The sequence below is a fragment of a genome, unplaced genomic scaffold, assembly GCF_019419815.1.
Source record: "Pyrus x bretschneideri cultivar Hongxiangsu unplaced genomic scaffold, Pyrus_bretschneideri_v1 Contig24, whole genome shotgun sequence".
NCBI classification, from domain to species: Eukaryota; Viridiplantae; Streptophyta; class Magnoliopsida; order Rosales; family Rosaceae; genus Pyrus; species Pyrus x bretschneideri.
Window position 1 is genome coordinate 4,974,916 of NW_025999546.1, and position 25,046 is coordinate 4,999,961.

Here is a 25,046-nt window from a genome sequence, read left to right on the forward strand (position 1 = left end):
TAACATTTTCTTATGAGTAAAGCTATTTATATCATATTTTTGTATTATATTTTCATACCATGTTAGGTGGTATTTGATGTGGACAGCCACATCATTTGAATTAATCATATTTTTAAATTTAGTTCATTATTTAATAAACTAATAATTAAGAAAAACTCGTTAATTAAATAATGATTGTAGTATACGAGGAGTTTTTTCTCTTTCATTTATTTGAATTTTGCAAATTTTTCAAATAATATGGGTGTGCACATCAAATATTACTTAAGGCGATATAAAAATGTAGTATAAAATCATGAATAGCTAAACTCTTTTCCAATTCGTTATTGTGATTTACTATCGCTGATGGTAACTATGGTCGTATCATATCATCCACAAGGTCCATGGCAGACAATGATAGCCAGCTCTTATCTCCAACATAAACGGATAGGTAGAGCAATTGCGCAAAATCCTTTATTTGCAGAGAGCTCCAACAATGGCTACAAGCACCACGCCCTCGTCCCTCATGCTAACGTACGCCTCCTCGTACGCGCACCCACATGACCTCACTCCCTCTCTCGTCTCCTTCCAGCCCAAGCCGCTCTTCAAAACCTTCTGCCTCTGCCCGCTCGCTCTAAGGCCTCGAGAGAGAGAACCAAGCAAATGGGCCAATTCCGAGCCTCAACGAGTGGCCGCGGCGGCTCTTACGGCAGAGGCGGAGGTGGAGGAGGATGTGGACGAGAAGGAAGGAGTGAAAGGATGGTGATGGGTCTGTTGCTGTTTCTGTTCCTTCAAAGCCCAAGAAAGGGAAGGCTGCATTGCTTTTGAAGAGAGACAGAGTGAGTCTTTTTCTGGTTTTCTTCTGCAAGTTCTTATTTTTCATTGTTTTGAGGGTGAAATTTGATTTTTTGGGTTATCTCGTTGGTGGGTTTTGCTTGCTTTTGGTTTTGATTTCGGTTCTGGGATTCAAATTTCATGTATTGCTCTTACATTTAGTTTTTCTTTTGTAGATTATCAGTGAGTTCAGCGAATACTTGTTTGTTATGGTTCTTTAAATTCTAAAAGTCAAGGATTTGATTTGAGTAATTAAGGTCACTTCGTTATCTCGGAGAAGAGACTGGTTCTGCAAAATTTGATATTTACATCCTTAAAGTTTGACGGATTTTCCATGTTTTGGATTGCAGAATGCCCCGAAGTTGTGTTTGATAATTTGGTTCTGGTTTATTTTTGTGTTTATCATTTATGTTGTTAGATATATTCCTGCAATGTCCTAGTTTTACGTTGTTCCAAGATTTCGGTAGTGATTCAAGCGTTCAATTGTCTTCTGTTTAAAATGTCAGACAAGGTCCAAAAGGTTCTTGGAAATTCAGAAACTGAGGGAAACCAAAAAAGAGTATGAGCTGCAGCCAGCAATCGCTTTGCTGAAAGAAATGACGAGTACGAAATTTGTAGAAACTGCTGAAGCCCATTTCCGCCTCAACATTGATCCAAAATATAATGACCAACAACTAAGGGCAACTGTGAGTTTTCTGATCTTGTCGGTCAGAGATATGTTTAGTCTTATCAATGCTTAGCACTACATTATATTCGTTCATTTATTGTGGAATTCTTCTACTAGGTAAACCTGCCCAAGGGAACTGGACAGACTGTTAAAGTGGCTGTTCTTACTCAAGGTAGTTCCGATTCTCAATTTCTCACCTCTGTATACAAAGAAATTATATCTGTCATTATATGAGCTAAGGAGATGTAAAATTAAACCACGTATTTGAACTGAGTGGATACAAGTTGGAAATTTTAACCTAGAGAATAAAAAGTAGAGGACTGTATGTATGCCTGCAATTTCGGCATTTGCATGTAGTAGGCAGGTGGCCATTAGTCTTGAACTGTTATCTGAATTCTCTATAGGTAAATTGTTTGCCAATTAAGCCTAAAAGGAGAAAACAAGTAACACCTTCACTGAATGGGGTTTTGTTCTCTCATTCTTTTACCTTGGTTGGAAAAACAGAAAAAAGAATGCTTGCATGGCTCAAGTGGGTTTTTATTTTCTGTCAAGGGGACTTCTTTTTTTTTATTTTTTATTTTTTTTGTTTTCTTTTTCAAATGATTTAGTTAAAGGGTTTAGTATCAGACTTCAAATTGGATCAGAGCATTATCTTTTCTTTTGTAAGGTGTAGTCTGAATATATATTTTTGTTCACATTTTTTTTTCCTGATGAAAAGGTAATCTTTTGGTCATTTGGGTCCAAAAGTGGTTAAACTTATGTAAGTTTTAGGAATTGTAAGATTTTCTTAACTCTTTTTGAGAACAAATGGAAGTAGTCATAAATGGAGCACGTTGTTTTATTTTTTTTTAGTCTTGATATTTTGTTACTTAGGTTGTGGGAGATGTATCACTGGCTTGATTTAGCTTGTATATACAGAATTCCAGATATATGTTCTCTAGATTTAAGCTAGTATGAAAAATGTGCTGTATCTAATAAATTTGTACCTTCGGTATTTATTGGTTGCTCTCAATAGACATATTGTAGTATGTTTGAATGTCTTCTACTTTTCCAAAAAAGTGAAATATTCTGGTTCTCATGTTTTCCCTTTCATAATGTGCACACATATTCATGTTCTTTAAGCTTCTTGGCATTGTGCACAAGTTATCTTAAGGTTTTGGTTTCATAGTATTTCATGTCACGTATTATCTTCTTCAATATCTGCAGGTGAGAGGTTTGATGAAGCAAAAAATGCTGGAGCAGATTTGGTTGGTGGAGATGATTTGATACAACAGATAAAAGAAGGATTCATGGACTTTGACAAGCTAATTGCTTCACCGGATATGATGCCTAAGGTGCTGCCTTCATTATCTTGTTCAATTAAATTAGTGTAGTGTACTGTGAAGTATGTTAGTTATTTTCATTTTCTAAAGCATCTGTAGAAGTAAATAATTAATTTGGGTCAAATCTGAAATGCTATGTTCTTTGTTTGGTTTTTGGTTGAAATAGGGTCATATGATTGAAATGAGAAAAAAGTAGTTTTGCAGCAGGAAATAACTTGTCAGCTTCATAGTAGTTTGACTGTAAATCCTGATGTGCATGATGGGATGCGGATGATTATTCTTTGGTTGATACGGTAAAGTCCTTGTTATTCATAAGTGAAATTAAGAACAAAGAAATTGCATCAATATACATCTCATAATGAGACGCCGCCCACCAAGACTAAATAATTATAATTAGAATGTAAAAACAGTAGGTGCTGCCCGGTTTTCCTTGTGACTTGTTTATATGGCGTTAAAATAGTGACTCAAGTTAGACTGAATTTTCGGGTCTGCTTCAATGATTCTACCAGCTTACTTTTTTAACTTTCACATAGTATGAGAGGCATTGTTCTTTAACGTGAGGCAATTCACAGTTTCATTTTTGTATCTGTTGCTTCTGTGGTTTTAATTGGGCGGAAATTATGATCTCAGTAATTTTACATCATTTTGTCTTTGTTACTATTCTCAGGTTGCTAGCCTAGGAAAGATTCTAGGACCACGAGGGCTCATGCCAAATCCGAAAGCTGGTACCTGTCACGCCTAATATACCACAGGTATGGTTTGTTTTGCGACATTTTTGTTTCCTTTCTGCACTTGTGTGAATATGCTTTCTTACCCTAAACCCTTAATCTTAGCTATTGTTTTAGTTCTTTCCTGATGCCTTAATGTATACACATAATATGCATCTGTACGTCTGGTACAGTAAGAATAATGAAATGAGGAAATCCGTAAGAAGAAAAAACTGAGACACTGACACACATACGAGGGTATAATATTCACATGAATACAATGAATTACAATGAATACGATGAGGGCAAATGAAAAGAAATATAGTTGACACAACCTACGGTGATCATCCGTGGTAGTACAGGAATGGATTTACATGTGGCAGGGCATCAGTACAGGGAATTTGATTTCTTAGCCTACTTCATATACTGTTTCAGGCCATAGCAGAATTCAAGCAGGGGAAAGTTGAATATAGAGCAGATAAAACTGGTATAGTTCATTTGCGGTTTGGAAAAGCCGACTTTCCTGAAGAAGACCTTCTCGTGAACTTGCTAGCAGCAGTTGTACGTTCTTCACTTCTCCTTATTTCCTAATTTCGATTGCTATCTGAACTCCATCCACTGGGCTATGAAATTTAATTTACTTAAATTTTACCTGGCAGAAATCTGTAGAAGCAAATAAACCACCAGGTGCAAAAGGTGTTTACTGGAAGAGTGCACATATATGCTCGTCGATGGGGCCTTCCATCCGGTTAAATATAAGGGCGATGCTCGATTTCAAGCTTCCAACAAATGCTTGAAGAACACTAACCACCTGTACATGTTGTCGCTAAATTGTTCATTCAGCCTCCTAAGGTGCCACTGTCGAATCTTTGCCAATGTAGTTCGTAAAGACGGCTGGGGAGAGTAAGGGGATGAAGGCAGAGGGTGACCTTGATACGTTTGTATCTTGGTATCTTGGGTAAGTCTGTCCCATAAAAGAGCATCCGAGTTTCATCTCCACCGAGTGATAAAGGCCATTTAGTAATTTTGTGATCTATAGTATCAACTCATCACTTTGGTTTCTTGTTTATGAATGAGAGAAATTTTATAGCATATGCAATGTTTTTTTTTTGAACAACAATATTATCTACATTAAGGGAAGAATATATATGATGTATATCAAGTATCGAGCTATTGATCTCAGTCGAGAGTCGGGACCAGGTGGTAACAGAGAACAATGCCACTGCAGCCAGCCATCCTTTGAAACGAATCATTTCTCCTTCCTATTAAGTTATAATAAAATAAACTAAAGCTAAAATACAGAAAAGCTAACAGAGTCACCCTCCAAGACATCCATCATTCTAAGAGCAAATATCACCGGTAATTTACTGTGTTAGTTTCAGAGCTAATGGACGACGGGAACATGCCACCAGGGAGAATGAAGGTTAGAGAGAATGTACAGCTACTATTCGAGCGTAGAGAGAAGCGCCTTAGTGACGGTACTGCGACCGCTGAAATGTGCTTACATATTCCTTCTCATTTCTTCCCTTCACCTGTTCCCAACTTCCCCGATCCATAACTTCCTTTGTTCTAAGATGATTGAAATACAAAGATCACGGAAAACATCACGCGACTTGAAGATATCAAACGTTATCTTAAAGTATACAATGCACCTGATATCGAGTAGAAACAACGATAGGATTATCGCCAAATCGTCGCTCCTCCAAGGTAAAGGTTTTATGTTTGGCTTTTGCTAAGGCATTCCACGACGAACTCGACATAGAGCCTCATCCGAGCAACTTTACAAAAAGGGTAGACCTAATTTACACAGGGATGAACACGGGTTGTACTAAGCCATGCTTATGCTGGGTGCAACATTATGAAAATTCCTCATCGAAAGGTAATTGTTATTTCAGCGTCCCCTTTTTCCAAGAATGTTTCTGTAGCTATCGCCCTCACTCCAGTCTGAAGTAACAAAAAGGAATGAATTTTTGGTGAGCATCGCATAAGTTCAACGAATTAATAGATATACTACTGACTGCTAACTCTCAAGTAAAACTTTCACCTCCATTCGCCCATGAACTGGCATAGGGACCAGTTTTTATGTTCAAAACGCTGCACTCGTCACTGTAAACCAGATCCGGTAGCAACTTCGGGGTAAGCAAGAAACATCTGAATAACAGTGACAGAAACCAAAGCTTAAGTGACCTTTTACATATGATAAGCACAATTTTCTTTGTCCACTGCAATTTATAAGACAATATAATCATATAAGCTCATGTCCTCCATTGGTCACACAATCTTGCAATTTCTTTGGTTCATACTAGAAGCAGAAACCTTTTTGTTAACCTCGATATTCAATACTGTTAGGAGCAGCTAAAAGAGAAGTGCATGATGAGAGACGGACTACACATGTTATCCTTCCAATTTATAAAGGGAGCTGTCGCACACCCAAAACATCATTTTGCACTACTTCCAATTAATAACGACGCATAATAATATATCAGTATTTCTAGTTTCTCAAGTCGCCTTCTAAAACAGAGCAAAATGGAGACAGATCATAATTCGCACCAAGAAACAGACACAGATAATTATCACAAGTTATGCATAGTTGTTCTTACTGTGGTGTATTTGGTTGAGATGCTGCTCTTACTAACTGCTGGAACATATTTCTTTCATTTATCGGATCCATCCCTGAAAACATATTAAACAAAACAATGATTTATTTTGAGATAAAGAAACTTGATTGGATGAAAAAAAAGAAGATAACACTCTGCTGTGCAACCAAACCTTGATTTATCTCATCAACCACCCTAAATGGGCAATTTGTAAGGTCTTGAAGAGAAACAAGATAAAGTATAGTTGAAACTGAACGCTCCTACAAACGGGAATTTGAAGGCCACAATAAGGCAAAACTGTTGAAGTCAAATCAATAACTCAAGAATACAGCAAGTGTAATACCCCTCCGGATTGATGGTGGGCACTGAGAACTTGTAGCTGCCCCGCTTGCCTGATGGCCATAATGTCAAACAAATGAAATTGTGAACAGAAGCAATGCATAACTTTTAAGTAGGTTTCACATAACAAATCAGCAACTGTGATTTCATCTTAGTGCAATAGAACAAAAACAATATAGATACTACCAAGCTTGGAATCTATCAGAGTTATGTCGAACCAGGCTTGGAATTAGTCCTGGTTCCGACATAACCATGATAATTTAAATTACACTACCATGATAAATTAAATTACACTTCCCAACTTAAAACGACTAGTAGTAGCACTATGAAAGTACAGAAACGGGAACAAAATTGAAATTACCTGAATTTTACTTTTATAAGTATCCCATATTGGTCGAAGTCCATTTCATGCTCATCTGAGAAGAAACATGAAATTACAAAAGTTCAAAATAAAATAATAAAAAAAAAAAACTTCTAGATAGTGCAATGCTGAATGGTAAATACCCAATAAAACTTCCCCTGCAATCGCCAGTCTCTTGGAAGTTCCTACTGAAAGTCTCATTTATCTGAGCAACAAGACTTCTTAATGTTGGGAGCCAAGTTCCCTGCAAATAATTTACAATCAGGAAACAACAAAGAATATTAGCAAAACATACACTAATGCAAGTGGCATATATGCACACTGACGTGAAAGAGAGAGATAAAGGAAAACGAAGAAACTAAGAATATGAAAGTAGTTTGACATAAATATTTAGAATTTTAAACTGTTCAGGGCTGTTGGTCTAAAAATTTATTCAACATGACCTTTTCAGACCTAGCAATACAAGTGAGTATTGGCAAAGGCCAAATTTGTCTACTTATTTTGGAATCTGTTGTTTGTGGCAAACTAATGAACCGTAGGAGGTTAGCAGCATAAAGAAACTGCTGTTTCCATGGAGATTGGAGACTGTAAAATGCATATAGTTACAACCTAACGCCAAAGACCAAAACTCAGGTGAATTCCAAGTAACATAAGCGACAAGCTGTTATGGTAATAGAATGCAAATGTGATGTTTATCCTGAAACATGAACAGTGGGTGCAGGACTAAATAAACTTAAACAAAAGAAAATTTCAAGTCAATTGTGGTGGCTTTTCTGAAACCATCATAATCCATTTAACAATTCCCATCACCCATCATTGAGTGTGTCCTACAGTTTATTGTGGTGACTCTGGTTGGATTGGTTAAAGCAATAGTTCAAACGGCCAAAGTATTGTGGTCAAGTGTTCATTGAGGAGACCAACATCAACTTGACAAAATAGTCGTTAAGGTAACAACTAGGCATCACTAACCTTCTTGCTTTCAGATTACCTACTTCAGCTACTCAGCTAAGCTACTCATAAGATAACAACTAAGCTTCGCTAACCTTCTTTATGAAAAAATAAAATAAAATAAAATAAAACAAAGCATTACTCACTTTCAGATTATCCACTTCAGCTATACACCTACTAAGCTCTGTTTTATCTGCTTCCAGTTTCGTTGAATATTCTTCAATCTGTATTATAATTGTACGTAAGAGTGATGAACTTAAAAAAGAAATTAGGGGAAAAACAGCTACCAGAGACGGCAGAAATATACCTTTTGCTGACGGTCTTCATATTCTTTCAGTATATTTTGATTTAGAAAAAGAATAGAATTAGCTTGAGAAATATTTTCCTGTATAGCAGCTTCCAATTCTTCAATTGTAGTAGGCATCTGGAGACAAAACAGACAAAGAAATCAACTTTTGTTAGGTTACAAAAGAGCTGTTAAATTTTGAATAAAATAATAAAAGTGCAAACGGAGAGAGATTAGATAGACTACAGATTTTACATGGTTGACCATTAGGGCCATGTTTATATGAGAGGAACACAAATGTTATAAGGAAATAGAAAGTGCAAATCCTGAGGCCCATGTCAATATTCCAATTGGTTCAATGGTTGAACCAGGTCGAGCTCATATGATAAGTCTACAGTGCCCAGCTTGTCCTACGTACAAAGTTTATACATGGACATAAGCTTTGGACAAATCCATAGGCTCAGATTATTAGGAAAGTTCACCATAAAATTCATAAGAGCAGATCAAGGCCATAGCTCCTTATCAATGTATAACTCAATCACAAAAGAAATACATCAAATTCTGTCCTGATAATTGCGCTTCATAGAATGGTGTTCTGTTATACCAAATAAGCCCATAAGCTCCCAAGATCTAGCTAAGAAGCTACTTGATTACCTTATTGTTTTTTATGTATCCAAATACTGGCCTCATACATAAGAAATTTCAAACAATAAAGCAGGTAGACGTTTCTCTTGGTGTCAGGGCAACGGATCTTCTCAATGAACACTCCTATAGTGGTTTAGTACCCCGAAAGTTTACACAGATTAACAGTTCAGGACCTATGTTCCAAATTTATTGTAATACTACATAATGCTACCTTTTATCGTCCATTTCACACACGCCAATCAATCAGCCAACAAGCCCATTAATCAATGATATCATGATTGCAGAATCCTCCGTTTCTTACGACGAGGCCAATATAGGGGTCGCTTTGTCCATGTGGGGAAAAAGCCAGGCTACAAAATTTCCATGTCATGAAAAAGGTGGGGCCCGCCACACCCACATCATGGATTAAAAGACTTGTTGATGAATTGATTAACAGAAGTATGAAGACAACAAAATATGGATTTGGGTATGATTTAGATAAGTTGTGAACATTGGGCACTAAACTGATAATCGATGTAACTTTTGGGAAGTAAGGTGAAAATAACTTCAAAACATTATATACAACAAAACAAAAACACCTGGGCACCTAGCACACAAGTTTTTGATACCAGTGAACCAGTCGACTCACTTCACTGAAATTAACTGGCCCCCACCCACACTATATCATTGTTTGTGCCATTTACTCCTCATATTCAAGCAGAAGTTATATTTTCCATGCATTAGAATTAACTCAGTTATATAGAAAACCTCAAGAAATTCCTTCTGAAGTGCTGGAGTGATCATCGCAATGGATTCTGCATTCTTCTTGGCAACTAAAAGTTGCTGTCGGCAATCCTCCTCTGCCTTCTTACCTGGACAAGAAGCAAAAAAGCAATAACTAGCATTACTGACATTGAGTTTTCTACTGTAAATCTTTTTTTTTTTCAATAAGAAACAATTTTATTAGCAGGTGAAAATCGAAGACATATACATGTACTGATAATTCAAATGTTATCCTCTTTCTTTCAAAGGCATCCCTCGCTAGAAGTTCCATACTTCAGTGTGCGTAAGGAGTCTAAGGACCAACGAATTGGACTAGATAACCAATTCAATATTCTGATTGTTCTTAAGACAAAAGAACTATGATAAATTACTTTAGAACAAAAATAATAGAGTGGCTACGATACATGCATGTATTTAATACATTAACCATTTAATGGTCACGTATGGTTAGATTTGATATTCTCTCTTTTTGGTGCATATATGACCGTTTAGATGGTGAATGTATAAAATACATGTACAGGCCAAGTCCTAAAAATAAAGCACAATCATACACTACCAAAAAGAGTGAAAAACAACTTTATGCGTAGATCAAACAGTTTAAACAACTGCACGGAATGGAAGAACCTCAAAGTGAAAGTAAAAAACCACTTACACTCCTCATGGTGCAGGCTTGCTTGAAGAGCAACCTTTTCATGGTGTTTGATATTGACCTCCATTTCTTTAATCTAATAAAATGAAAAACAAGCATAAATAAATTAATTAGAGCTGAGTATGAACGAATGCATATTATTCAGATATCCCATGGCACAATAGCTTTACAATAAAAAGAAACATGAATCATAAAGCGGCGTATAGTCTAAAGAGATAAAATCTAACAAAGAAATAATTCATTACAGTATAAGGCGCCACCTTTGTTTGCAAACTGAGTAAAAAAAGAACAAGAAAAAGTTTCAAACCATTCATGCCTAAAATAAGGGGAAATTACATTCTACCTTAACAAAAAGCATTCACTTCAGTTTTATGATTGCACTTGAAGAGTTTTATGATTGTATTTGACAAACTGTCCACGATTTTAAGTAAACTTATTTGTAAATTTTGTAGGCAAACTCAGTATGCAAAAAAATAGTAAAACTCTCAAAGCAGCATGTTCTGGATCATCATAGAAAATACCTTTGCATCAAACTCAATGACCATCATGTGCTTTTCAGCATAACTTTGTTTGAAAGAAACAGCCTCAGCAAGTAGACTCTGAAAAAAGACAGCAGAGTTAAAAGTTTGAAGTAACCAAGTCCTGAAACACTTATATCTACCCCAAACATTGGTGTACAACTTAAACCAAACAAAGAACAGAATAAATAAATAAATAAATAAAATGTCCCCTTAAGAATTTAATTTTAGAAGTGTGCCTAAAACCTGACCTTAATTTCCATTGCAGAATGGAACCTGTCAATCATATATTTTGCAGACTGTTCATTGAGCTTCGCCATACTAGTATCCAGGTCATCCTCCTTCTCCATAGATTCTAATTTCTTTTTCCTTTGTGCTGAGATCACCAGAGTATACTCATTATGTAAAATGAACAAAAGAAATTAAATACGAAGCTTCTAAAGAGAAAACTTCAAAACCATTATTACTTACCAATACGGTTTTCTATTTCACGTTGTTTTCTCTTCCCATCCTGTACATTTCTGATAATCTCCTCCTACAATATATATTACGTTGTTCCACATAAGTAAAGGAATTGCATGTCAAACCAAACCCAGTTAGCATTAAAGTATAGTTTATATGTTTGTAGCATTGAATGCCACCTGCTACACTTATTTCCACATACCCTCTGTTTCTGAAATTTTGCTGCTTCATTTTCTGCTTGTCTTTCCTCAATCTGAAGTGATCTAACAATATCCTGTAAAGCAGTAATAGATTCTTCAAGTTCCCCTTTTTTGGACATCAATGACTCAACTTCCCCAGTCTCCAAACCTGAAAGTAAAATGTATGACCTCAACCAACGAAGTGTTTGGATTATTTGCTAAACAGAAAAGGGTTTGCAGAAACATACCACACAAAAAAAGTTGAGAACGACTGACTGATTCTACACTGGCAGATCTATGACCACCATATCTTGATACTGACCATCGGTAGTGATTCTCAGGGGTCCAAAAATCTAAAATCCCTAACTTAGAAACCTCATCAGCCCTCTGATCCGTAGTCCTGGACCCAATATACTGAGGAAAAAGGAAGAAACACAAATACATGAGCATTTTTTTATAATAAATTACATGCACAAAAGCTATCAAAATCAACACTACCTAACAAATTTCAAACACCGAACTTCATACGGTTGACCTTAGGCATGGCAAATCAGTCATTTTTGTTTATGTACAATACAGTCAATCATCACCAACTCGTCTAATTGATCAGGTCAAGTTACTTAAACACTAACCTCACCCATTTATTTATCACGTCCTGTTTGGAATGATACGGATATATTGTGAATTAGAAACTTGAAACTAAGTTCCATTAATTTCTAATTAACCCTATCACTTATACATTCCTTATAGAATTGAATCCATTAAGTACGGTTTATTAATAAACCATATAAACCATATACTATAATTTTATAGTTTACATGAGGACTCATACAATACTTATTGGTATATAGTACAACTAAAACGGGCTTATCATGGAAAAGTTATTTTTCTCATGTTTGACACTACCCCAACCTGTTTACCAGTTGTCTTATCGTACAACATACAGGTTCATGTCTTATTGTGCCACATAGAGGTTCGTGTTAAGTAATGGTCAACCAAAACCCGTTAACCATATCTTGGGTTCAAGTCATGTAATGGAATCATGTACAAATTTTAGCCTAGTTGAAGTCAACAAGTGCACATAAAATTGTGAACATATATTTAGCACATTATTTTAAATTTTATAACTTTTGCCTGAAGTATATAAGATAAGAGTAAGCTTGGGAATCATACTGATCTATCCAAGCCAAATTGGCTAATCAAAACCTCCTTCACGGCAGTAGGAGCATCAAAAACTTGGTCAAGCCGCGAATAGATCTCCAGTGCACTCATCTGCTCATAAAACACGGAAGTAAACAATAAAAATGTTAACAGGACTAGTTCAAACTTGTTTTTATAAAATATAGCACCAAAAACACACACCTGCTCAGAAATTTGAAAGGGTTCTCTGTGACAAGTTCTATTTCCCGTATAATTTAAAACTGGAACATCAAAGGACTTGAGATTTTTTACCAAAAAGTCCCGGTCACGAGAATCTTGAGTTATGAAAGACTACAAAACATGAAAAAGTAAGATCAACAAATAGGTATTATTAAGCCAACAAATAAATACATGTTTGAGTAACATGTGGAATTCTTTTATGATACTGTGCTCCTAAAAAAACATATAACTATAGTGACTCAAAGCAAATTCGAAGTACAACAGTGTATAGGTTACTGGCATCTACCCAACCATCTGCACAAACACAAGCACAAACATACACAAACAGAGATTTGGAAAGTAGAATGGTTATATTAAAAACTTAAATAGGATATAAAGCACCCCAAACTTAGGTAAGGAGTTAATTTACATATGTAGTTAACACATGGCCTCACAGTTCTATGCAGGGGAAAGTTGAGATTTAAGTCTTGGTTGGAAGGGGGAGAGTTGGGGGAAAGGCTTTAATGTTGCATCCAAACTCACCTATGAGGGTTTAGCATGGATTAGCCAAGATATGTGACATGCCAATGAAATGATCTTTCATCCCAAAACTAAGCCTTCATTAAGTTATCTTGATTACCTTCATCTCTTGCCTTCACTTTGTGAATCAATAAAAGGCCAAAATTGTATAGACAACTACTCTTGTAACTCCTTTCATCTACCTTCTTTTGTGTACCCTTCCCAAGCAGCTCCCCCAGTTTATGAAACCAAAGTTCTGATCAGACTGACAGATACACAGGTATAAGCCTTATACCAAACAAACTTGGAAATTCTAGGGGCAAATTTGCGATTGCCTTTTAGCGCTCACTAGAAGCACTTGTATCAGAAGCACAAGAAATTTTTTATTATACAAAGCACTTGAAGGCACTTCTAGGAGAAGAACCTGGTAGACCAGGTGGCCAGGTGCTTTCCAGAAAGCCCCAAACAGTACTTTTTGAAGCCAGGAGCACTTTTGGTTACTTAATATTGCTTTTGGCTATCTGAAAGCACTTTTAGCCCTTCAAAAGCATTTTCAGACAGACCCTTAATCATGTAGGAGTTAGAAGCCTGACATTTGATGTTAGGTAAATACAAGTAGATTAAAAAAATCTAACATAATACAAATGCATTTACCTTCCACATGTAATTAGGAACATGACCACCCAAGTAGTCAGCGTGAACTCGATCTGGCACATTAACCTGAGCATGCATGCACCCAGAGGAGCATCATCAATAATTTGTAAATTCAAATTCTTCAGTAAACATGACAATGTTATGATTTAAATACATACCTCAAGCAAAACAGGGCCATACACCTCCTTATTGAACTGATGACGATGTTCTTGCAACCATTTATAAGCATCAACTATTTTATCTGCTCCAGAATTTTTTAATACTTGTAAGAGTTTACCATTTTTATTTTCCATCTCCTTCAACCTGAAAAGGATACAGTAAAAGATGTTTGAATTAACAATACAAAGGCATGTGGACAGGATTTGACCTTGAAGCGAATATTACTTATCCAGGCAGGTGTTTAGGGAAAGTTTCTTTTGATTTAAAAATCTTTCCTTCTCTGACTTCTTATCCCTCTTTTCCTTTGCAGAAACTTCTAGATCCACAATTTGAGCATGCAATCTCGCCTGATCAGCAATATTTACTCAGTAACGGGGGGGAAGAACTCAAACAAATCATAAGTCTAATACCCCAGCAAAAAAACGAAACATGTTAGTTTACAGATTTAAAACCTGAGAATAATAATCAAATGACTCTTCTAAATAAATAATTGCGCTACAATGTTCATAGGGAAACAAAACCAGAAACTAGGTACATATTTGATTGAGAAGACTAAACAGTGTGCTAACTGTTCCTAGGCAAACAAATCCAAAGTCTAATAACCCAACAAAACTTGACTGAAAAACATTGGCAAAGGAACCATGACTTCTCAAAACTGATTTGCACAAAAGTATTTTCATTCATGGTTAATGGTTAAAAATCTGATCCATTTGTGTCAATCACACCAGGAACTCCATTTATGTTAATCACACCAGGAACTGCCTGAAGATCCTGACATTTTGAGACTGAATCCATAACTTACAATTTCATCTGTAGGGGCCGCATAAGGAGTCAGATTTTCAAGTTCTAGCTCAGCAGCAGCTAGATCCTTTTTTGCCTTTGAGATCCTTTGTTGACGAGATTCTTCTTGCTTCTTCAATTCTTCCATTTCGTTGTATTTTTCTTTTATTAACACTCCCTATAAACATGTGGATGAAATTGAAGCACAATAAAAATTCAATTTTCCACACTACAAACTAGAGAAGGGCTAAAATTACATTAAGCAAATAAAGTACCACGTTATCATACCAAGCGGTTCACATTTTCCAAAAGTCTCATTCGTTTGTTTGCATTTTCACTAATGTTTTTTACTACTTTTGTACTCTTCGACTCCATCACCACTCTCTCTTGTTTTTGTTTTCTGCAGCAGGTAGAACATTATTACACTAGAAAGTAAAATACAAGCAAGTCATTGCAATAAACAGACTGTATATCTCATGTCAATATATTGTGTATGAATAAATCAACCAAATGAAGTGATCATACTCAATAGGTTCTTTCAGTTGATTTAGAGTTCTTGCTGCTTTCTCCAACTTCTTTTTTGCATCCTTTTCCTGCTCCATAGCTTCCATGCATTCAGCCTTCTTCATATCATACTTCAGCCATGGCAATTTTTTTTTCATGGTATCAGCCTGTAGATGACATCAAGACAAAATCTCAGTTCCAATTTAATTATGTGGGAAGCAGAACAGCGTTTCCTCTTTGGGGGATGAGGAGGGGATTATCGAGTCAGATGGAGTTCCTTTTTTTTTTACTATCTTGAGAACTATAAGGGAGATGGGATGAGGATTTATGGGATAAAGTCGAATTCTCATTGTCGCCATTATGGGCTTCAGTTTCACCTGCATTTGGGGATCTAGCTTTCCTTCCTATGGTCTGATGAACCACATTTATCTTTCAGTGTTTTCCTTCAGATGTTTTGGTTTGTGAGGTTCTGTGCTATTTTGTGGATGGTGAATCTGATTGTATTTGAGTTATGTACTAGCGCTCAATGGATATCTTGTCCACTTCATTGTGTGTGTGTGTGTTATAAAAATCTTTACTAAGAGTTTGTATCTTATCATAAAAATACACTGGCATTCAGTTCATATAACAAAACCAAAAAGACAAACCTTTGCGAGAAGTTCCTCTCTTTGGCGGACACGCTCAACATCTTTCTCTTGTTCAGCATTCAGTGCCTTCAACTGATTCAAAGTTTCTCCATTTTTTTCAACGGCCTAAATCAAAAAGACAAAATGTCTAAATAACGTGATAAAGCTAATTAGCATTGTATAACATAAGGACAAATTAAAAACCCACTTGTTCAATTCTTTTCAATTTCTTGCTTTGCTCAATAAGTGCACGATGTTGGATCGGCAATTGAGGATCTCCTACAGCCTTTTCAGTCTCTTCTAGAAGTTGCACTGGAGTTAATTTGGCGAACTCACAGACACGATCTTGTGGTAAAAACTACAAGCACACCCCCAAAAATAAAAAGGAGAAAATTGATAAAAAAAATTATTAAAAAAAAAAAAAAAGAAAAGAAAGAGAGGAAATTACTGACCAAAACTCATAATTTAGCTACAAAATTGTTAGCAACAGTTTCAAATAGTATCATAAAAATGAGTTAAAACTGAAATATCTTAGAGGGAGACAAATAACAGGAAATCAAATAAATAATGCCATATACATGCATTAATACACTCGCAGTAAACAACTTGACAACTAGATTGTTATTATATGTGCATCCCCAGACAACCTTTACTACAACATATAATTTACCCATTCTTCTCAACATTAGTTCATTCAGAAGAATTTGGAATGAATAGGAATGATCAATTAAGATGAAAGACAAAAGCAGACCACTAGATAAACCATTATTTAGCACATGCTCTAATCAAAATAAAAAAGGAGTGGCATTTCAAACAGGATCATGCAACAAAGGATCTCAATTTTACTAGCACAGCAAGTACAAACAATGGAATGCAGAAGAAGTGAAATATAAAGGTCACTTCCAATAATTTGCTGCCTATAAAAAGACTGAATCAATGCACCGCTATATGAGCAAACACTCCTCATCTTTCTCAACTTTAAGAAAATACTTCGCATCCTTCCTATAATTTTAAAGACCAAGGTGCCAAATACAAAAAAATAAAGCATCAACTTTGTGAGGATATTAAGTAACAGTTTCTACAATCTATTGCACTCCTTACTAAGTAAATTTTCTGTCTGTACATATACTCTGAAACTGTACAGCACCAAGTTTGTAAAAGTACTGCCTATTCTATGCAAGTATAACCTTCAAAATGTTGTCTTCTACTAAAAACTAAAAAACAACAAAGAATACTGATTAAGCTTATAAATTCAACAGTCATAAAATTCAATTACAAGGTCCAGATATTCAAAAGGAATATTAATAAACAAAAACATGTGCATGCATATCAAAAGTCATATTGCATCCACATATAAAAGCAACAGAATTAAGGCATGCCCTGATCTGATGTTAATTATTAGAAACAAACTCACTTGAGTTAAATTGTTGACTTGAACATTAAACCTTTGAGTGATTTCAACCACATCCTTTTTAGGCACCGCTCTTCCTGAAATACAAAGACAACTGATAAATCAGTATTTGAGATTACTCTTGTGCCTTCACAATAAACCGTCTTAATTTGGAAAGTAGTTTATTTCCCTTGATAATGCATGATAGTGAATCAAAACATATCATCCACTTTTCCCACTGTCTTGCAGACTTGTAATTAAAAGTTAAAACTGACACAATTTGAAAAGAAAACAAGCTTGTACACAAGTACCGCACTTCTGCTGAATGAAGACAAGAATAAATGCAAAATAGGAGCTACATGCATTGAAGCACAATTCTTGGAATGGAAATTAATGCATAAGATGATTTTCAGAAACTACTATAACCCAAGTGAGAGCATGTAGGTTAAACATCCTCCGTTATCTGGGAAAATGTCAGTTAAACATGATACTTTAAGGGGCTACTAACAAGTATACAAACACTTCTCTTAATGGCTATAAGCCACCTCAAGCTATTGCCTAAAGATCACTGTTTGTTGGTCCATAATATATTCAAGAGAAATGATAAAATAATTAACTCTTTACACATGCAAAACTACTTACCATTGTATAACCATTCAGACTTGTTACGTGTATCAATCTTACGCATAATTTCAATATGCTCCTCTTCGGTGTCCCCTCTCAAGGTTATTTTAATATAACCGGACGCTTCACCACGCTTCACATATGCTCCAACACTGGTCGCCCTTCCAAGTAGCTGTAGTTACCAAACTCCTCTTCTTTATATATTGTTTACCAAAAACAAACTTAAGAAATGCAACAAAACACGTTCCCTGATATTAACTAACCTGAGGCTCACCACCAAGACCCAGTGCTATTGCACATACGAGAGAACTCTTTCCAGCCCCATTTGGTGCAATTACAAGGTTTAGACGAGGGGCCGGTTTGCACGTTATGTGACCAAAGGTCATAAAATTATGGAGCTCAATCTTAGTTATGCTTCCCAGCTTATAGTCATCTTCACCCCTGAAAGAAAGAGATGATAAGCATTAAACCTTGACATCAATGCTGAACTAATCAAAACAACAAAAAGGAAATAAATTTCACTTTCTCATGTTCTGTATACCAGAAAATTTTGAATAGTATCTTCTTGATTTTAACACTACGAAGTCAGTTCAAGATAGCTAAATACATATCTTGTTGCTTCAGCATTGACTCAGAGTTTCTATAGGTCCCAAATAACAAAATTTTAGATCTTTACCACTGTACTACTACTACATTTAGAAAAAAAATAAAAATAAAAATAAAATTGTGTTAAGCAGAATAAGGTTTCACGGTGAATTCCATAATCCTCAGTTTAATTTCGTAACATAATAATGGAAGACAAAAGAAAAGGTTAAACATTTCATTTAATAATAATTAATAAAGCAAAAAATTAACTCAAAAAAATAAAGCAAAAAATAAACACAAAGACATTAAATTTTCTGGGTAACCAAACAGACAGTAAGAAAAAATGCAATTAGAATGAAAAAAAAAAAAAAAACCTAATTCTGACGAACTGGGTACCAGAAAACATGAAAAGAACTTCATTCAATTTCAATTTCCAAAGTGGAGTGAAACGAGTCTCCGGACCTTGTAATTTTGGGGCGCTTTGCGCGACTCTCCGCCATTCTTGAACTTTGCAGTGCTACTTTCTGATTCTTCGAGGAATTGGGGGTTTTGTGGTCAATCAGTGAAACCCTAGGTGGTGATCGATTTGGGTCGGGGAAGTAAGTAAAAACCTAGGGCTTTGGGAAGGGAAAGAGAGAAGAATTGGCGCCAAAAGAGAAAAAGTGGGGTATGTGTTTTATAGGCCGCAGCAATTGGAGAGAAATGTAATTTTATTTCATTTAAAAAAAATAAAAAATAAAAACATTAAGTGACTTCGTTACGACATCATACTATTTTTTGAGTCTGAAAAAATTGACAGATGCATTTAGTCTTTTTTTACCATTATCATCATTGTATGATTCATCAACGTTAAAAATTAAACATAAAACATAATATACGAAATATGTGAAATATTATTATTTTTGACTATTTGAATTGATAAAAATCAAATAAAAGAAATAAACTTAGACAAAATTTGAATCGATGATCGAGATTGAATTCAATGACATCCACATATAGCTAAAATTAATCACCGAATTCTTTATTCCTCTCCGTCGGACCAACATGGCAAAACACACAAATATCTCCCCCGAAAGAGGGAATGAGATCCTCACCGAATCTCTACTTCTAATCCATTAAGTTCGAAGAACCAAATCTTTAAAATTTGATACATTATAATTTTTAAATAAACCTGTTTGTAACGGATAGATTAAATTTTAACGCGCAGCTCCAGAAAATCCCAGAAAGAAAATCCATGACTCACACTTCGACTCGACTCTGTATTATACTGTATAATCTGTATGGCCATCACCGGCAGCATATGTTCATCACCAAACCAACATCCAACTCTCCCAACACTTCCACTCCCACCAATCCCACCACTCAAAACCCACCACCCTCTCCAACTCCACTTCCCTCCTCCCTCTTCCTCCTCCAAATTTGGCGCCAACTGGGTCTCCAATGACGCATTGGTCATTGCAGCCACGGCCGAGGCGCTGGCACTGGCCCGGGCTGCCGTGGTGGCGGCCAGAGATGCTGCAGCGGTGAGGGATGAGATTGTGGAGGCTTGGAGTTGTAGGGAGAGTGGGAATGGGAGTGGTGGGTTGGTGGTGAGGAGGAAGAGGAGGAGGAAAAGGAGAAAAGGGTTGGAGGGTTTGGATGAGGAGAGGGGGAGGGGTGTTGGAGATGGAAAGTTGTCGTTTGGGTTTGTGAGATGTGGGCATCTGAACCCAAAAGAAGAAGCTGAACGCTGTCTCAGTCTCAAGGTACTAATTTTCCTTGGTTCTTTTATGGCAAATTTGTACTGGTAAGTTTTATACAAAAACCCAACAACGCTAAGTTTTATACAAAAATGCTTATGCTATGTTTCGAGATGGAATTTGCAAGTACTTGGATGTAGGTTAAATTGGTTTAAAATGCACTGCAGAAGATTTGGTTTGAGATGAGTAAATACGGTACTTTTAAAGGGAATGCATATGACTACTTGAAAGGAGTCGTCATTTGTGAATCATCACGTACCGCATTTCAAATCCCTTCATCTAATGTTTTGTGATTCATTTGTATCTAATTTACTTGAAAGTTTGGTACTTGTAAATTCCTCATCATTCAAATGTAGCCTACAACGCGCCCAATTAAAGAAAAAGCCCTTTGTGTTAGCCATCTGCCATGTTCGAACTGATTCTTACTGCACGAACTTCCTTTAGTGTCTCTGCTGTTGAAAAGTAGTGTGTTTTTGAAGTATAGACTTGAAGTGTGTTTCTCTAAGGTGTAAAGTTGTTATGCGCTTACATGTGAAAAGCCTAACTGCCATTTAGTTTCTCTACGGTGTTATTTATGGGTGTTCTTCTGTTTCTCGATTTAGACTACTGCATATTGTTATGAATCATTGGTTGCTCCAATTTGAGTTTGGAGAATGGTTGGTTGGGTTCAATATTTGAGATAGAGATGGTTTAGTTGCTCGCCTTTCTTGCATGGGTTACATTTTGTAAATTCGTTTACTTGCTCGCCTTTCTTGCATCTCATCTTCCTATTGCAAGCAATTCTCATCTCATAGGTAATCGTAGAACCGAACATTTAACTTCTAATGCTAGATGACACCACATGTTTCTTAAACTGTACAGTTAAACGTTGTATATGATGATCACTACAGTAAGCATCATTCATGTCCTCTAGTTTTAATTTTCGTCGAATCTGCTGCTCCTTGTAAATGATGCGACAGATATGATTCAACTGATGGCTTTTGCATAAACCTTAAAAGTTGTTTAAGTCTGCTCATCTGTATTTATACTTTGGTTCGCAGTTTTTTTTTTTTTGTGTTCAATTGCAGTTACTAGGAACAGCTTTAATTAGAACTGTGTTTTGTTTTAGAACAGTTCTCAAACTACTTGTTTGTAGAGTTTTCTAATGCCGAAAAGTTAACTTTAGCTCTCCATCTATGAATGGCCTTTAATGACACAGGAGGGAGCAAGATTAGAATCACGAAGATTAAGAGTCATAGAAGCTGAAGAGCAGGAGCCGACCTCAAAGCAGTTAGCCAAGGCAATGGGAATGAAGACGAAAGTATAGATAAGGTGCTTTGTAAGAGAAGAGAGTCACAAGAAAGGATCATCAGGAGAAGGTAAGAAGCAATGATGCTCTGCAAGTTGCAAGAGTCCAATTGCACTTTTGCTGTTCATCTATCAAAACATACACTCAACCTGGTATCGACATTATTTATGCAAAACCCTTGCGAAATCAATTCTTCAAAGTTATGGATCAAGTTATACAATTGTACTGCAGCGGTCATCGTCTAAGACTGGGGAATATCACCTTAAGTTCCGCTAAGACCTTTTTTAATTTTGGATAAATTGTTGCAAAATAAGTCTACCTCGAGGTTCATCGTGCATGAAATAACAGTAAGAATTAGGAATTGTTATTTGATCTCCATAAGTTGCATGCATCAAACATGGAGGGTTTGGCCAGTGATGGAAGTCGATATCAAAATAGTGAAACTTTGATTTCAATTTGAAAGACGTATATTCACTTGAAGGTGTAAGCTAACATACACTATACGCTATACATAATGCGTTTGAATGAAAGCCTTATCCTTCCTTGTGCAGATTATGAAGGATGTACAAAGAAGCCGAAGACAGGAAAATACAGACAGAATAACTCAACAGATCCAAACCAGTGGTTATCTGTACCATCTTGCTCCTCTCAAACATCTTAACAAGAAGAATCATAACAATGACGTGTCCCACCTTCGTCTTCAGTTCATCAAGTGAGCAAATTTTCATCCATTTAGGCCTCTCCTGCAGAATCAGAATCCACGTATCTTGGTTTGAGAAATGTATATGTGAATTCCGCTTATACTTACTATGGAAGGGAAGCAAACTTACCTTCAGAGCAAACATTCCGAATAAAGAAGAGCCCTTAAGAGCACGATCATCAATGGAAGGCACGTCATGAGGGACATTACTGATAAATAATCCATACAGTCCCATACCAAATATTAGCATGACAGTCCCAGCAAGGTAAACATCTGCATCGGAAGATTTGCATCAACATATAAGACTATACCAATGAAAATAAACATAGAAATATGGGCATCATACGATGAGTTTTACCATGTTAAGAAAGGAGTGACTAATGCTGCTTATGCAGAAGTCACAATATTTATCTTTTGAAAGCATATTCGATAAACAGAAACATAAAGCAATTCTAGAAATAGGATTCTGAAAATAATACCGATAGCTTCAACAAGTCGTAGAACCATATGTCCAGTGTGATACCCTTTGACACAACTAGTCCAGTAAACTTTATACGCATCCATTATATAAACACAACCCTGCAGATTCGAATGTAGTATATGTACAGAGTAGTCATACATTATGTGTAGTAATATAAAAATTGTAGTCAGACATTTTCGTGGTAGGAATATACAATATGAAGAGAGAAATTACATTGAGAAAAGCACAACAACGAACCAGCCAACGAACCTCCAACAGCAAAGAGTGCCAAAAACCGGAAGTCGAATATTGTCTGTTCAACAATGGACACGTAAAGAACTGCTTAGAACAGATTGCTATACGCTAAAAAAAAAAAAATTAAACAGATAAAGAAAAAAAATTGCACAAGTTTCTCAACTATTACAGTTGGTACCTATAACAAAAAACCAAAAACAGAACATGAGGTAAATGACATATTGGTAGTTTCCTAGCCATATTTAGTTTCCCATAGGCTGTTTATACACGCTAGACCGCTTACAGTATTTGTTAACAATCATGATTCTTTTAAGCCTCAAGAGGGATTGCCTCCCAAGTTTTCGAACGAAACTACGAGTTCATTTGCTTCAGTAGGACTAACTTATTGATTCTTCTTATTTCTTAGCAGCAATCTGTTAAACACTAATCCGTCAATTATCGAAAAATTCACAACTAGGACCTCCAAGCTATCCAAACCCCTCCTCTGTTATTTTTCTTTTAATCAAAGTGAAAGAAATTCATTAGAGAGTACTTGAACCCCAACGTGACATCAAAAAATTAACACAAGCTATGGCGGAAAAAAGTCACATAATCGAAGACTGTAAACGAAATGGTATCAAACGGCCCCTAAATTAAGAAGAACCTCCTCTGCAACTACAAAAATGAGAGAAAGAAAGAGGAAAATTCACTCTTTTTGTCACATCCAAACTCCAAAAATCCCAATATAACAATTAAGAAGCAAGTACAGTGACTGATACACAAATTAAAAATTCAGTTACCCTTTCAATGGAAGACTCAGCGGCACGGGCAAACCGGACAAAGGGGTTGCCGTTGGCAAGGGCGTAGTTGAAGCCCGCCGGCTCGGGGGGTCTAGAGGACGCACCATTAAAATGGTTTGGTGAAGTTTCAGTGGAGGAGGAGACTACGGTTTGTTTTGGGGCCGTTGATTTTGATTCCGGAGACGGTGGGGAGCTCAGAGAAGAAGCAGCGATGGGACGAGAGAACCGTTTAGAGGTGTTCGACGGCCCGATGGGATGGATTGAGGCGGAGAGGCAGAGGGTTGAGGAGGATATCGAAGTGAAGAGAGCCATTGTGTAGAGAGAGAGAGAGAGAGAGAGAGAGAGAGAGAGAGAAGGGAGGAGTTTTGCAGGATGGAGATATTTTAGTTGGAGGGCTGAGAATTTTTTTGCGCCTTTGGATGGCGGGTAGTAACGGAATTTTGGGAGCGAAAGTGGCCTTCACGCGTGGAAAGGGAGCGTGGGACTTTTGGGCTAATGCTGGATGGAATGCGGAGGGAGAAGCGGATTTTTTGTCAATCACCAAAGTTGGAAGGGTGAGTTTGAGGAGAAATCGGTATACTTTTTATTTATTTAATTTTTTTCACAAATTGTATTATGACATTTAATGTATTAGGTCTTACATATCGAAAAATCTCTTAAGTTTGAGAGGCAACTGGGCAACGACATTAATAGTGACTAGGGTTATGAAAAGGAGGAGAGGGAACTGGAGTCGTCACCCATGTGCACTTCTCATCCTATTTTTAATGACAAAATAGGCTTTGCCCAAGATGCATTACTTGTTACTTCACCTTGTAATGTGCTTAAATTTGATCTCTTTTAGGATTTTTAGCTTGTTATGTCATATTTAGATGTAAATTGAAACGAATAATTATTTGTCGTGACACAATTGATGCTCATTTTTTGTTGGCTCTGGTCTAGTTGTTGGCATACCCTCAAGTAAATGACTAATTTTAATTGTGTAAGAGTTAAATATTTCATGCTTTAAGTGCATATCATTGTGTTTACTAGGATTTTTCCTTCAACAGCTTTGGTATCCGATTTCAAGGACCTTGGTTGAGGAAGCTGCTTGAAGTTTGCAAAAGAGAAACGGAATCGACATTGTTACAATAAATCCAGGACTAGTGATTGGTTCTCTCTTACAGTCAATTCTGAACACAAGCGTGGAACGTGTTCTGAAACTTGTAAACTCATTGATATATTGCATGATTTGATAAAGTAATCATTCCTACTGGAAAACGTATTTTGAGGGCAGGATCCACTACATAAGAGAAGCATAATACACAGATTACACTTTCTCGACTAAATCCTCATCAGTGCAGAACACTCCTCATAGAAATCTATAAAATTTCATG

General features: G+C 36.3%; 4 protein-coding genes across 4 annotated transcripts; 2 read left to right on the forward strand and 2 right to left on the reverse strand.

Moving 5' to 3' along the window:
• The first annotated feature begins 382 nt into the window (after positions 1-382).
• LOC103957594 (50S ribosomal protein L1, chloroplastic) lies at positions 383-4,783 on the forward strand. The gene is given in 9 exon segments (XM_009369775.3): positions 383-736; positions 738-815; positions 1,317-1,496; positions 1,595-1,649; positions 2,684-2,811; positions 3,467-3,529; positions 3,531-3,551; positions 3,942-4,067; positions 4,166-4,783. Coding segments are annotated over 9 exon segments (1,053 nt in total). The 5' UTR covers positions 383-472; the 3' UTR covers positions 4,304-4,783.
• LOC103957595 (structural maintenance of chromosomes protein 5) lies at positions 4,619-19,117 on the reverse strand. The gene is given in 31 exon segments (XM_048586130.1): positions 4,619-5,450; positions 5,551-5,657; positions 6,107-6,179; positions 6,276-6,363; positions 6,447-6,495; positions 6,804-6,858; positions 6,947-6,974; positions 6,976-7,047; positions 7,898-7,975; positions 8,059-8,175; positions 9,430-9,533; positions 10,097-10,169; positions 10,615-10,692; positions 10,863-10,987; positions 11,083-11,146; positions 11,276-11,421; positions 11,501-11,666; positions 12,426-12,524; positions 12,615-12,743; positions 13,785-13,850; positions 13,943-14,087; positions 14,169-14,290; positions 14,746-14,901; positions 15,012-15,123; positions 15,249-15,394; positions 15,875-15,979; positions 16,062-16,211; positions 17,268-17,341; positions 17,886-18,039; positions 18,131-18,308; positions 18,915-19,117. Coding segments are annotated over 31 exon segments (3,150 nt in total). The 5' UTR covers positions 18,953-19,117; the 3' UTR covers positions 4,619-5,397.
• A 417-nt stretch (positions 19,118-19,534) lies between these two features.
• Positions 19,535-20,887, forward strand: LOC125478188. The gene has a single exon (XM_048586003.1). The coding sequence runs from the start codon at positions 19,733-19,735 to the stop codon at positions 20,240-20,242; it is 510 nt and encodes a 169-aa protein (XP_048441960.1). The 5' UTR covers positions 19,535-19,732; the 3' UTR covers positions 20,243-20,887.
• Positions 20,888-21,902: 1,015 nt separating this feature from the next.
• LOC103957596 lies at positions 21,903-24,069 on the reverse strand. The gene is made up of 5 exons (XM_009369777.3): positions 23,674-24,069; positions 22,874-22,952; positions 22,659-22,758; positions 22,310-22,452; positions 21,903-22,222 (listed from the first exon to the last, which is right to left on the reverse strand). Exons 1-5 carry the CDS (start codon positions 23,778-23,780, stop codon positions 22,013-22,015), a joined length of 639 nt encoding a protein of 212 aa, XP_009368052.2. The 5' UTR covers positions 23,781-24,069; the 3' UTR covers positions 21,903-22,012.
• Positions 24,070-25,046: the final 977 nt, after the last annotated feature.